Source organism: Canis lupus, chromosome 8 (assembly GCF_048164855.1).
Source record: "Canis lupus baileyi chromosome 8, mCanLup2.hap1, whole genome shotgun sequence".
Lineage (NCBI taxonomy): Eukaryota > Metazoa > Chordata > Mammalia > Carnivora > Canidae > Canis > Canis lupus.
In genome coordinates this window covers 76,266,877-76,281,950 of record NC_132845.1, presented here as the reverse complement: position 1 = coordinate 76,281,950, position 15,074 = coordinate 76,266,877, and the positions used below count along the sequence as shown (strand labels likewise).

Sequence of the window (15,074 nt, the reverse complement as noted above, 5' to 3'; positions counted from 1 at the left end):
TAATAACTCTCAAGACAGTGGATGCAAGGCAATGAAGAGTGGTGATCCCTGAAGGACAAGAAACAATGAAATAAATGCTATGCTTGCCTGAAATAAATGCTATGCTTGCCCCAGCTTGCAGTCTAAGGTGACTTTCCAGGCGATGGTGCATGGAAGGGGAACCCATAGAGAGCCCAACAGTCTCCCTAACCTGATGATGTAGGGCTGGATGTCCAAGGAGACCATGATGTGCAGAGTTTTCAGGGCAGAGTAATGGAGAGAAGAGAGCTGAATGGATAGAGAATGCTAGAGATTTGCAGAGGGTACTCAGTCTTCACCTGAGTTCTGATCAATGTGTGCATATGAGGAACCACCTTACATTAGGAAAGAATGCTCTGAAAATTTAGCGAGAACAAACTTCAGTTCAGGCAGGACCAGGAATGATTTCTGTTCCCAAAATGCATTGGATAGAATGATAAGAAGAGTTTTGCCCCAGGGATGAGGAAAACAGAATAAAGAACATGTGAGATAAATAGAAAACAAGCAGCAAAATGAATTAAATTCTATCATATCATTAATAATAGTAAACATAAACAGTATAAACACCGATTTAAGTAAAAGTCATGTACAAACACCTTTTTAGTTAAAAGGTAAGATGGTCAGATTGCACAAAAAATCATGACCTACCTAAATGGTGTTTTCAAGAGACCAACTTTAAATATAAAGACACAAATAGGTTAAAAGTAAAAAGAGGGAAAGAAACAGTCCATGCCAACTCCAATTAAAAGAAAAACAGAATAACTATATTGATAGCAAATACGTAGATCTCAGAGCAAAGAATATTACCAAAGATAAAAAGGTCATTTCATAATGATTAAGAGCTCAATGAATAAGGACACAACAATCCCAAACACCATGCACTAGAAAAGAGAGCTTTGAAATTTATGAAGCAAAAACTAATAGCAATGCAGGCAGAAATAGCTATAACCACAATTATAGTTGGATATTTCAACAATCCTCTCAATAACTGATAGATGAGTAGACAGAAAGTCAGTAAGAATGTATAAGGAGTTAAAAAACGCTATCAATCAACTTGATTTAACTGATATTTATAGAATACTCTACCCAACAACAGGTAGAGAAGAAAAAACTTTCTCCTACCCTCTTAGATTCTGTGGCTGGCCTAAGAATTAAACCAACATAAGAAAGATTAACAGGAAAAAAAGTACACAGATTTGGTTACTGTGTTTTCATGTAGATAGGAGTCTTTGATGGAAAATAAAGATGTGAAGAAGCTGTTAGGCCTCAAAGCTTATATACCTTTCTACACAAAGAGTGATAAATTGGCAAGGGGCTTGGGCCAGGGGCAAAATTTGTAGGCAAGTGACCAGGAAATAGATGGAAAACTGGCAGAAGCTAAGGGTTATTTTAGTAAACTTACTTGTACAGGTCTCTAGTGATAAGAATTCTCTTCTGGGGTGCCTGGGTGGCTCAGTCGGTTCAGCATCTGCTTTCAGTTCAGGTCGTAATCCCAGGACCTGAGGGAGCCTGCTTTTCTGTCTGCCTCTGCCTCACTCTGTCTCTCATGAATAAAGAAATGAAGCCTTAAGGAAAAAAAAATACTCTTCTCTTCATTGTACAGAGAGGCTCCATTCTCATGGGAAATGTTATGACCTGCTTTTATGTAAAAAGGAGAATGTCAGAGAGCCCTTGTCATCTGCTGTTTCTCAAGTGACTTTGGCTCAAAATAATCCATATTTCAGAGTGGCATATTTGGAGATGGCGTCTTCTGAACTTTTGCAATAAGAAAATATACATTATTTTCTGGATAAACCATATCCTGGACCAGAAGTTTTGATAAATTAAAAAAGATACAAGTCCCACAAAGTAGAGTATCTGATTATAATGGAATTAAATTAGAAATGATTTACAGAAAAATATCTAGAAAACCCCAAATATTTGGAAACTAAATATCATGCTTCTGAATAACCCATGGGTCAAAGAAGAAATCAGAAGATAAATTGGGATTTTTGAACTTACATTTGAACTGAATTTTGAACTTGCATTTGAAATGAATTAAAATGAAAATAAAACATATCAACATTTCACATTCTAAGCAGAGCTTAGAATAACATTTATGATAATAAATCTTATTTCTTCCTTAGAAAGGAAGAAATATCTCAATCCAATTTCATAAAGTTCCACATCAAGATACTGGAAAAAGAAAATCCAAATAAACCCAAATCAAGCAGGAAGAAGAAAATAATAAAGATAAGAGTAGAAATCAATAAAATTGTAAAGAAAATGGAAAAAAATCAATGAAACTAATAACATGTTTTCTGAAAAGATGAATAAAATGAACAAACTTCTAGCAAGACTGACAAAGCTAAAAAGAGAAAAGACACAAATGCCAAACATTATAAATGAAAGTGGGGACAAAATTACATACCCTAAAAAAACTTAAAAAATTAAAAGGAAATACTACCAAAATCTCTACATATAGAAATTTTATTGATAAATGGACCAATTCTTTAAAAAACTACAAACTACTAAAACTTATTCAAGATGAAATAGATACATTAAATAGTTCTATAGCTATTAAAAACATTGAATTTGTAGTTCAAAACCTCCCAAAAAATAAATCCTCAGCTATGTTAGTTTGCTAGGGCCACCATAAAAAGAATCATAGACCTGGTGGTTTAAACAACAGAAATTCATTTTCCTAAAATTCTGGATGATAGAGATCTAAGATCAAAATGTCAGCAGATTTGGTTTCTTCTGAAGCCTATCACCTTGACTTGCTGGGAGTTGTCTCCTCCCTCTGTATTAATACAGTCTTCCCTCTGTGTATGTCTGTGTCTTAATCCCTTTTTGTAAGGATACTAATCATATTGGTTTAGGCCCACTCTAATGAGTTCATTTTAACTTAATTATCTCTTTAAATATCCTATTCAAAATAAAATCACATTATGAGATACTGGGGGTTAGGACTTCAACATTTAAACCTTTAGGGGACACAGCCCATAGCACCGGTCCAGATGATTTCGGTTGTGAATTATACCAAACATTTAAAGATAAAACACCAATTCCACACACTTTTTCCTAGGAAATAGAAATACTTCCCAACTAATTTTATAAGGCCAGGATTATCATAGTACAAAAATCAGATAAGACAGTACACAGAAAACAAACAAACACAGAGCAATATCCCTTGTAAACATAGACATAAAATACAAACCAAATATTAATAAATCAGCTTCAGCCATATATAAGAACAGTACACCACTACCAAGTGGGCTTTATTCTAGAAATGAAAACCTACTTAAGCATTCAAAATGAATAAAAAACCCCAAAAAAACAAAAAACAAAAATCAAAAAAACAAAAACAAAAAAAGAAAAAGAAAACAAAACAAAATAAAACAAAACAAAAAACAAAAACAAACAAACAAAAAACAAAAAAAAAAACAAAAATGAATCAAGCTAATCCATTATTTTAACAGTTCATGGAAGAAAAACCACATGATTATATCAATTGATATAAAAAAAACATTTAACTGGGATCCCTGGGTGGCGCAGCGGTTTAGCGCCTGCCTTTGGCCCAGGGCGCGATCCTGGAGACCCAGGATCGAATCCCACATCGGGCTCCCAGGGCATGGAGCCTGCTTCTCCCTCTGCCTATGTCTCTGCCATTCTCTCTCTCTCTCTCTCTCTCTCTCTGACTATCATAAATAAATTAAAAAATTAAAAAAAAAACATTTAACTAAATTCAACACCCATTCATGAAAAATCTCAGCAAACTAGAAATAGAAGGCAACTATCTTTTTCAGCTTGATAAAGGGCATCTATAAAAAAACCCACAGGTAAATATTATATTTCATTATTTTTTGAGAGGGAGTGTGAGTGGGCATGGGGAGGGGCAGAGGGAGGAAGAGGGAGAATCTTTTTCTTTTTTAAAAAGATTTTATTCATTTATTTGAGAGAGAGAGCACAAGTGCAGAGGGGGAGGAAGCACTGAGTGAGAGGGACAACCAGACTCGGTGCTGAGCTCAAACCCAGGACCCTGGGATCATGACCTGAGCTTCAATCAAGAGTTGGATGCTTAACTGACTGAGCCACCCAGGCATCCCATCATAATGCATATTGAAAAAATAAATACTTTTCCTCTGAAATTGAGTAGAAGGCAAGAATATCTACTCTTACTACTCTTATTCAATATACTGAAAATGTTAGGCGGTACACTGGCTCAGGCAAGAAAAAGGGTAAAAAAAAAACAAAAACCCCAAAATAAAAAACAACAACAAAAGAAAACATATAGAAAGGAAGAAATAAAACTGTCCACAAAATTATTAATGCAGAAAATCCCAAGAAATCTACAACAAAATGGCTAGAACTTATAATTGAACTTAGCAAGTTTACAGAATACAAGGCAAACATATAAAAAATAGTTGTATGCCTATATATTAGCAATAAACAATTGAAAACCAAAATTGAAAATAATACCATATACAATAGCTCCCCCAAATAAGTTCTTAAAAAAACACGTGCAACATCTGGATGCTGAAAAATACAAAATAGTGATGAAGAAAATCAAAAAAGAAGAGAAATTTAAATGAAGTGACATATCATGTTCATGAATTGGAAGATGCAACATAGTAAACATGTCGGTTGTCCCCACATTACTCTACAGTATATATAATAAGGAATCACTCAAAGATGCCCGGCCATAGTTGCTTGCTCACTTCTAAACCTTTGGCATTTCAGGGCGCCTGAGTGGCTCAGTGGCTGAGCATCTGCTTTCAGCTGAGGTTGTGGTCCCAGGGTCCTGAGATCAAGTCCTGCATCAGGCTCCCTATAGGGAGCCTGCTTCTCCCTCTGCCTGTGTCTCTGCCTCTCTCTGTGTGTCTCTCATGGATAAATAAATAAAATCTTAAAAAAACAAAACAAAACCAACCGTTGGCATTTCCCAAGTGTCTTTGTTATTTATGGTGGTCTCCTCAGTTTGTGCTAATAAGGTTATTCATGGTAGACTCCTTGGAACATGTGATATTGGCCCAATATCCAGAAAGTGGGTTGGGGGAGAGGGCTAGACTTTAAAGAAATAGCATGAGAGAGTTTGGAGTGATAGAACTGTTCTGTATCCTGATTGTGGTGGTGATTACACAAATCTATACATATCATAAAATTCATATAACTAAACATGGAAAAAGGAAAAAAAAAAGCATCTTAGTGCATAGAAAACTGTTAAAATCCAAACAAGGCCTATAGTTTAGTTGATACTGTTTTGTCAATGTCAGTATCCTGGCTTTGATCATTGCATTAAGGTTATGTAAGATGTTAACATCAGGGCAAGCTGAGTGAAGCCTCCACAAGAACTGTCTACTATTTTAGTAATTTTGACGTAAATCTAAAATTATTTCAACATTTAAAAAAATGCAGTTGCATCCTCAGCTCCCCACCCCTATCTGATTTATGGCCCACAACTTCCACCCCACCCCCACCCCAGACCGGCAGACAACCAGAGGTTTACTACCTGAGAAGTGTGTTGTGGTGGATGGGGGACACTAGTTCAACAAAGGCAGGTGAACTGTACTGAAATAAAATGAATATTTATATTCTGAATGCAGAGACCTATCTCAAGCTTTCTTCTCTTGCTAATATTACTAATAATGCCCCAATATTACAGGCAACCTTCTGCTAAGGATCCTGATCAGACTTAAGACCCTGACGTCAGGGTACCTCTGCTGAATTGGCCCAGTCAGACCCAGTCAGGCAGGAGGGTATCTCCAATGAACAGACCTAGTCAGGCTTCCATGCTTGGCTGCAGCCTTGGGGTTCCCAGGTTCTAGTCAGCTTCTTAGCCCCCAACTTCTAAACATGAGTAGAACACCAAGACCCATTTAATGGCTAAGGAAATGTTCTCATATGAAAAATGATAATACAAACAAACATCCAGTGAGCACCTCAGAGGAAACAAAGGCAATTCAGGAAAAAGAAAACTTTAAAAAGAACAATCATTAATAATCTCAGAGAAGTAAGAGAGCATAATACATTCATTAAGCAGGAATAGAACAGGTTGCTATTTAAACAAAAAAGAACACTCAGAACAAAAAGGAACGTTTGGAAATCAAAAGCAAAATAGAAGTCATGACAAACTCAATAGAATGTTTGGAAGATAAAATTAAGAAACCTTCCATAAAGTAGAGCAAAAGGAGTTTGAAAATAAGAGAGAAAAGATAAGAAAATTCAAGGATTACTTGAAGAAGTCCAACATCCCAATAATGGAACTTCTAGAGGTGGAGAACAGAGAAAAAGAAGGGTGGATATAATGAAAGAAACAGTTCCAGAAAATTTCCCAGAACTGAAGATACAAATGCAAATAGGCCCATTCCATGGTCATTTGTTTATTCATCTATCAGCAGTTGCTTACCGAGCACCTGCTCTAAGGCAGGCTTTGGTCTAGCTTTGGGAACACAACAGTGAAGAGACAGACCAAAGTCCTCGCCCTCACCGGGCACAGACTAATCAAGCAGACAAAACCCAACAAGATAAAGAAAGAGGGAGGAAATGAGCTATAAAACGGCAAGGAGAGGACTGGAATTATAGATGGCATGGCTGGGGGAAAACATCTCACTATGAAATTTCAGAACATTGAAGGTAAAAATAAGATTCTAGAGGTTTTTGGAGGAAAAAAATGGCTATGAATTTCTCCATGTAAAACTGGTTATTGGAAGATAATGGAACAATGCCTTTGAAAAGGGAAAATGTCTTATACAACACAGAGCATGAAGTCCAGTGTAAACCATGGACTGTAGTTAATACTAATGTACCAGTATTAACTCATCAATTGTAACAAATGTACCACAGTAATGCAAGATGTTAGTAATATGAGAAATTTTGTGTGTAGGGAGTAGGGAGGGGGAGGTGGGAACTCGATAGTTTCCATTCATTTTTTTTTGTAAACTTAAAATTTCTCTAATAAATAAAGTCTATTAATAAAAAGAAGTAAAATGAAAAAAAATCAAGAAATGTGTTAACTGCAGGGAAAACAGAATTTGCTTCTAAGAGGAAAAAGATTCATAACATATGACAGGGAGTATCTGTGTGAATGGAATGGCGTTACCCTCAAGTCTGACAGAAGCACATTGTGATCTTGGGGGATGGGAGGGCTGTGCGGCAGCCACGGGGTGGGGAGTGATGGAGAGCAAATCCTAGTCTTCCGCAGTGGGAAGTCCATAAAAATATGGGAAGCTGAGAAGCCAAGAAGAAGCCATGTGTCAACCAATTGAAGATTGGGGTTGGGGTGACCCTTGCAGAACTATGTGACTTTTTAAAGAGTATACATAACACTTTTTAGTAAAAAAACAAACTTTAAATACAATTCAACATCCAAAATACATTCAACCTCAACACTGTTAAATACCTCCCCCCCAGTTTTTTGTTAGGTTTATTTCAGATGTTTTCTTGTTATCATTTTGAATAGATTCTCTTTACCCTCTATTTTTTTCTAAATGAAAAATTATTAATTTTAGAAGTTCTTCTTCCCTTACTGAATTCTCTTAACTTTCAGTTTGTTTTTTATTCGTTTTTTTTAGGTGTTCGATAACGTGCTAATACTCCTACTGACAATATGTGATAATTTTACAATTGCTATGCGTTTGTGTCTGTGTAAATACCTTTGCATCAGGCAGGATGTCCACAACACTATAAAATAGTAATCCTGCTTGCCACATCCTGCTATTATTCTTGATTTTATGGAAATGCCCCAGTCAAAAGTGTTCTATGCTGTAAATTGGCTGTTTAAGATATAAAATCTTTATTATGCTAACGGAGAATGCTTTTAATTCTGCTTACTGTGTTTATCAAGAATAAGTATTAAATAACATAGGTCTTTTGAGGCTTCTTTTTTATGTTTATTATTTTTCTCTTTTAGTAATCTTCTACACTGAACATGGGGCTCAACTGCATAACCCTGAGATCTAATTACACACTCTTCCAACTGAACCAGCCAGGTGCCCCTTGAGGCCTCTTTTGAAAATGTGGTATGATTTTTGTGATATTTCATAATAGTCAACTGTCTTGCATTCTTGGGATAAACTCTGGGTGGCCATGATTTACTGTGTTGTTAGATTTAGTTTGCCACTATTTTTATTCTGCATTTGTTATTGAGTTTGGGGTAGCATTTTCCTTCTTTCTGCTTCCCCCTCCCAACACCCCCACCCCAGATTTGGTATCAGGGTTCTGTTTTTTTTTCTTGTTTTTTTTTGTTTTTTGTTTTTTTTTTTGCTATAACATCAAAACCACTTATTCTTTGACAAGTTTAAGGTATTCTTGTTTAAGAGATCAGGCTAAACCCACATTTGCCTTTCCTGTCACCTAATTCCCTTTGAAACAGTCATATTGAAGGACAGGGAGATATGTATGTTGAGTGCAGACTTAGGGGTGGAGAGAAACCTGACCAGAGATGTTGAGAAACTTCTAGAGGATTCTGGAGCCTTGGTCCAAGAGATGCTAAAATAGGGAGTCCTTCTTCTCATTGGGATCTCAATCCTTCTTCTCATTGGGATCTCAAGCCTCAAACCCAGAGTGAAGGATGGCAAAACAAGGGGGAGAGATACAGCCTCCTCCTGTGGTGGTGTAGCTGCACCACAGTTGACCAGTCCCCTGACCCACTCCTCTTGCATGTCAATTGCAATAGCTTGCCTACAGATTTCATCTGCCCATGACTTCACTCACTGTCAGATCCACCATCTGTTTAGGTAGTGTTAACCAAATGATGATGCAATGCTTTCTTAAGACTTAGAATTCTTATTTTTATACCTACACAAAAATTTTTAAAAGAAGTTTCAGAAATAGTTTTTTAAATTCTACCTCTCACACATACCTGAAAAGAAAAATATAAATGAGACAATTCAATAAGATACGGATTCTCAAACTTGAGCCTGCATAAGTATCAGTTGGAAGGTTTGTTAAAATACAGATTTCTGGGCTCTACCCTCAGAGTTTCTGACTTGGGACATTTGATTCAATGGAGCTCAAAAATTTGCATTGTTATAAGGTAAAATTCCCAGCAAAGCTGATGCTGTTGTTTCAAGAGCCACACTTTGAGAACCACTGGATTAAGTTATGACTAATACTTCATCATATTGAGAGTCCACTCTTCTGAGTCACTTTTAGCTAGAAGTTATTACTGTGAATGATTTTTCCACAGTTTTGGGAAACATTAAGAGTGTAGGTGATGCAGCATTTTAAACAAGAATTCATAAAAGAATAAAGGCCATTGGTGCTGGGCTCTTTGGCTTTGCAATTATATAGACTCTGTCTACTTAAAAAAATAGCTTTATTGAAATGTAATTTATATAATATAAAACCCATCAATTTCAAGTGTATAATTAAATGATGTTTAGTATATTTGCAGAATTATGCAACCATTGCCACAATCTAATTTTAGAACATTCCCATCACTCCGAAAGAAATACCATGCTTATTTACATCTATTCCCCATTCTCACAGTTGTAGGCAACCACTGATTTATTTTGTCTTTATTGATTTGTCTTTTCTGACATTCAGTATAAATGGAGTTAAACAATATGTATTCTTTATATGTTTGGATTTTTTCACTGAGCATAATGTGTTTTTGTGTTTGTTTTTAGCGAGAGAGAGCTTGAGTGGAGGAGAGGGAGAGAGAGAGAGAGAGAATCTCAAGCAGATTCCACACCCAGCATGGAGCCTAACTTGGGGTTCAATCTCATGACCCTGAGGTCATGACTTGGGCTGAAATCAAGAGTCAGACATTTAACCAACTGAGCTGCCCAAGCACCCCTGGGTATAACATTTTTGAGGTTCATTCACATTGTAACATGCATCAGTACTTTGTTGCCTTTTATTACTGAATAGTATTTCATTATGGGAACATGCCATATTTTGTTTATCCATTCACCAGATGAGAGACATTTGGGTTTTTCCCACTTTTTTTTTCTTTTTTTTTTTTTTAATTTTTATTTATTTATGATAGTCACAGAGAGAGAGAGAGGCAGAGACACAGGCAGAGGGAGAAGCAGGCTCCATGCACCGGGAGCCCGACGTGGGATTCGATCCCGGGTCTCCAGGACCGCGCCCTGGGCCAAAGGCAGGCGCTAAACCGCTGCGCCACCCAGGGATCCCTTTTTCCCACTTTTTGACAGTATAATGATAGAATACTGCTATGAACATTCAAGTACAAATCTGTGTAGACTTTCTCATTTCTCTTTGACATACACTTAGGGGTGGAATTACTGGGTTAAATGGTAACTCTATGTTTAGCATTTTGAGGAACCACCAGACTGTTTGCAAAGTTGTTGTACCATTTTATATTCTCACTAGCAGTTTATGAGGGTTCTGATTTCTCCACATCCAAGTCAATAGTTGTTTTCAGTCCTTTTGATTATAGTCATCCCAATGGGTATGAAGTAATATCTCATTGTGGTTGTGATTTGCATTTCCCTGATAACTAATGACATCAAGTATCTTTTGGGATGCTTATTGGCCATTTTTCCATTTCTTTGGGGAAAGGAGAGATCCCTTGCCCATTTTGAATTGAATTGTTTATCTTTTTATTATTGCGCTGTAAAAGTTCTCAAAATATTCGGAAAACAGGAGTGCTTGGGTGGCTCAGTTGGTTAAGTATCTGACTTTTAGTCTCATCTCAGGTCTTGATCTCAGGGTTGTAAGTTCAAGCCTTGTGTTGGACTCCATGCTGGGCATGGAACCTATTCAAAAAAAATTCTGGACACAGAGGCTGGGAAGATGGCAGAGTAGGAGGGCCCTATCCTCACCTCATCCCAGAGACACAACTAGATAGCACTCACATCAATGTAAGTAACCCAGAAAGTGATCTGAACAAAAGGTCCACAACAAAAGGTAGAGAAGAGGCCCTATTGAAATAGGTAGGAAATAGGTAGGGCAAAATAGGTAGGAAATAGGTAGGGCAAAGACACAGTTTAGGAGCAACATGGGCCATGGCCATCCATGATGGGGAGAGAGCTGGTACGTGGAGAAGGACAAAAAATAGAGCATCACACCAGGGACCCCGCACAGGGAAGGTGAATCCCCATAACATTTGACTTTGAAAACAAGAGGGACCAAATCTCATGAGTTCTTATAACCAGCAGGACATTTAAAAGTTAAATTGAAAGCCAGAAATTTTAAAAATCATCAGGTTTGGCTCTGGGTGAGGCAGGAGGGCAAGAAGAAGCTGAATCCCCCTCCTTAAAGAGACAGCAGGAAAAATAGCCAGTGGAGATACAGCATGGAAGCAGCAGTTTGAAAAACACCAGGAGAAGACAGAAGGAGGAGTTATTTACTCATCTCAGAGCCTATATTGAAGAGGCAGGGATCACAGAGAGACCCCTCTAGGAACAAAGTAGCTGCTGGGCACCATTTCCTTCCCTTGCCCCCCAGTATAAATACATGGGCACTTGCAGAAATGAACATGGTGCCAGCACTCACTACCTAATTTGCTTACACCAAGCTCTGCCTCCCTGTGCTTCAGAAATCCACCCTTTTTGGTCATGCTCACCTCAGTCTGGGTGCTGCGGGGCCCCTCCAGCAGAAGATCAGCACAAACCTCACTAATACCTCATCTCCTGACCTGCACCTTTTGCAGAATCTCAGTTCCAATGGCAGCAGTGATGGGTCTCACTTTGTAAGCAGATCAGTGCACAGCTTGTTAAAATGTGTCCTCTCAACTGGGGACCAAACACAGCCCGCAACAGGCAAAGAGAGCCTCTGCAGATGACAGGACTGAAGGAAATAGTGCTCAGAACTCAACAGCAGGGCATACATAACACAGGTATGAGACAATCCCTGAACCACTGGGTCCTGGGGAGCAGGGAACACTGCATGTTAGGGCATTACAGGACCTTTTCTTCATAAAGCCATTACTTTCCAGAGGAGGGGACATAGCTGATGTTCCTAACACACAGAAATAGACATAAAATGTTTGACAAAATGAGGAGACAGAGGAATATGTCCTGAGCAGGACCAAGCCACAGCAAGAGACCTAAATGAAATGAATATAAATAATATACCAGGTAGAGAATCTAAAGTAGTGATCTTAAAGATACTCACTGAACTTGAGGAAACAGTGGAGTACATCAGTGTATCTCTTAATACAGAGATAAGGAATAAGATAACAGAGATCAAAGGCCTCAATAAATGATATGAGAAGTATGTTGGATGGAATGAATAGCAGGCTGGAAGAAGCAGAGGAACAGATTAATGACTTAGAAGCCAGAGTAGTGGAAAGTAATGAAGCTGAACAAAAGAGAGAAAAAGAATTATGCAAAATGGGAATACACTTAGGGAAATCATTGACTCCATTAAATGTAGTAATGTTCATATTATAGGAGTTCCAGAAGAAAAGGAAGAGGAAAATAGGGGCAGATAATTTATTTGAAGAAATAATAGCTGAAAACTTCCCTAATCTGAGAAAGGAAACAGATATTGAGATCCAGGAGGCAAAGAGAATCTCCAACAAAATGAACAAAAGCATATCCACACCAAGACACAGTGTAATTAAAGTGGCAAAATATAGTGATAAAGAAAAAGCATTAAAAGCAGTAAGACAAGGGGTGCCTGCATGACCTGGCTGAGCGTCTGGCTCTTGATTTCAGCTCAAGTCATGATCTCGAGGTCGTGGGATTGAGCCCTATGTCAGGCTTTATGCTGAGTACAGAGTCTGCTTGGGACTCTCTCTCTCCTTCTCCCTCTGCCTCCCCCTTCTCTCTCTAATTTTTTTTTTAAATCAGCAAAACAAAGGAAGACAGTTACATACAAAGCAATCCCATAAGGATATCACCAGATTTTTCAGCAGAAACTTTCTAACCCAGAAAAGAGTGGCCTGAGATATTCAAAGGGCTGAATAAGAAAAATCTACAGCCAAGAGTACACTACCCAGCAAGGCTATCATTCAGAATAGAAGGAAACATAAAGAGTTTCCAGGACAAACAAAAGTTAAAGGAATTCATGACCACTAAACCAGCCCTGCAAGAAATATTAAAGGGGACTTTTTGAGTGGAAAGGAGAAACCAAAAGTGAAAGTATAAAGGTAGAAAACACAAAATCAGTAAAAATGAATATTTCTGTAAAAAATCAGTCAAAGAACTCACAAAAGTAAAAGGATATAAAATATGACACCATTTACCAAAACATGGAGAAGAGTAAAGAATGGGTTCAAAAAAAAAAAAAAAAAAAAAAGAATGGGTTCAAACTTAAACAACCATCAACTTAATATAGACTGCTATAGGGCACCTTGGGGGCTCAGTCGGTTGTGTCTAACTCTTGATTTTGGCTCAGGTCATGATCTAAGGATTGTGAGATCAAGCCTCACATCAGGCTCCATGCTCAGTGCAGGGTCTGCTTGAGATCCTCTCCCTCTGTCCCTCCTCCAGCTCTCTCTCCCAAATAAGTAAATAAAAGAAATCTTTAAAAAATACAGACTGTTATATGCAGAAGGCGTTATATATCAAACTTAATGGTAACCACAAATCAAAACCCGCTAATGAACATGCAAAGAATACAGAGAAAGAAATCCACATATATCACTAACAAAATCAGCAAACTTGCAGATTGAAAGTGAAAGGATGGAGGGATGCTTTGGATGATTCAGTGGTTGAGCGTCTGCCTTTGGCTCAGGTCGTGATCCCAGGGTCCTGGGATCAAGTCCCACATCAGGCTCCCCACAAGGAGCCTGCTTTTCCCTTTGCCTGTGTCTCTGGCTCTCTCTATGTGTCTCTCATGAATAAATAAATAAAATCTTTTTTAAAAAGTGAGAAGAAGGAGAAACAGGTATCATACAAATGTCCAAAGAAATCCAGAGTAGCAGTACTTATATCAGACAAAATAGACTTTAACACAAAGACTAACAAGAGACAAAGAAGATCACTATATAATTAATAATAAAGGGGGTAATCCAACAAGAAGATTTAACATTTGTAAATGTTTATGCACCCAACATAGGAGAAACCAAATGACACACTGGAACAGATGGCTTTAACAGATATATACAGAACATTCCATGCAAAAAACAGCAGAATACACATTCTTTTTAAGTGCACATGGAACATTATCTGGAATAGATAACATATTAGCCCACAAAACAAGCCTCACCAGATTCAAGAGTATTGAAATCATACCACGCATTTTTTCTGACCACAATGCTATGAAACTAGAAGTGAACCACAAGAAAAAAATCTGGGAAGACCACAGGTTAAATAACATGCTAATAAACATGAATGGGTCAATCAGGAAATAAAAGGAGAAGTACAAAATACATGGAAACAAATGAAAATGAAAACACAATCCAAAACCTTTGGGATGCAGCATAAGTGATTCTAAGAGGGAAGTTTATAGCAATACAGATCTACTTTAAGAATCAAGAAAAAAATCTCAAGCAACCTAACCTTACACCTTAAAGGAACAAAGAACAAATAAAACCTAAAATCAGCAGAAGGAAGGAAATAATAAAGATTAGAGCAGAAATACATTATAGAAACTAAAATAACAATAGAATAGATCAGTGAAAACAGAAACTTGTTCTTTGAAAAAAAATCAATAAAATTGATAAGCCTCCAGCCATATTTATCAAGAAAAAAGAGAAAGGACTCAAATAAATAAAATAACAATTAGAGAGGAGAAGTAACACCTTGCACCACAGAAACACAAACTATTATGAGAGAATACTATGAAAAATTATATACCAACAAGTTGGGTAACCTAGAAAAAATGGACAAAATCCAAACTACCAAAGCTGAAACAGGAAGAAATAGAAATTTTAGACAGACTGATTACCTACAATGAAATTGAATCAGTAATCAGAAAACTCCCAACATAAAGTCCAGGAACAGATAGCTTTCAAGGAGAATACTAATATCTAAGGAAGAGTTCATACTTATTCTTCCCAAACTTCTCCAAAAGATAAAAAAAAAAAAGGGACCAAAAACTTTCAAATTCATTCTATGATACCAGCATTACCCTGATACAAAAATCAGGGAAAGACTCCACTAAAAGAGAGAACTACACACCAATATCCTTGGTGAACATGGATGCAAAAGTCCTCA

The 15,074-nt window shown here is 37.3% G+C and overlaps 1 protein-coding gene across 1 annotated transcript in view; it reads left to right on the top strand.

The window, feature by feature from the left end:
- Positions 1-8,003, top strand: part of LOC140639123 (S-adenosyl-L-methionine-dependent tRNA 4-demethylwyosine synthase TYW1) — a 239,312-nt gene extending 231,309 nt beyond the window's left edge. The window contains exon 16 of the mRNA XM_072837582.1: positions 7,910-8,003. Coding sequence (XP_072693683.1) covers positions 7,910-7,912 — 3 coding nt within the window. The 3' untranslated portion in view covers positions 7,913-8,003. The remainder of the gene's footprint in view (positions 1-7,909) is intronic.
- Positions 8,004-15,074: the final 7,071 nt, after the last annotated feature.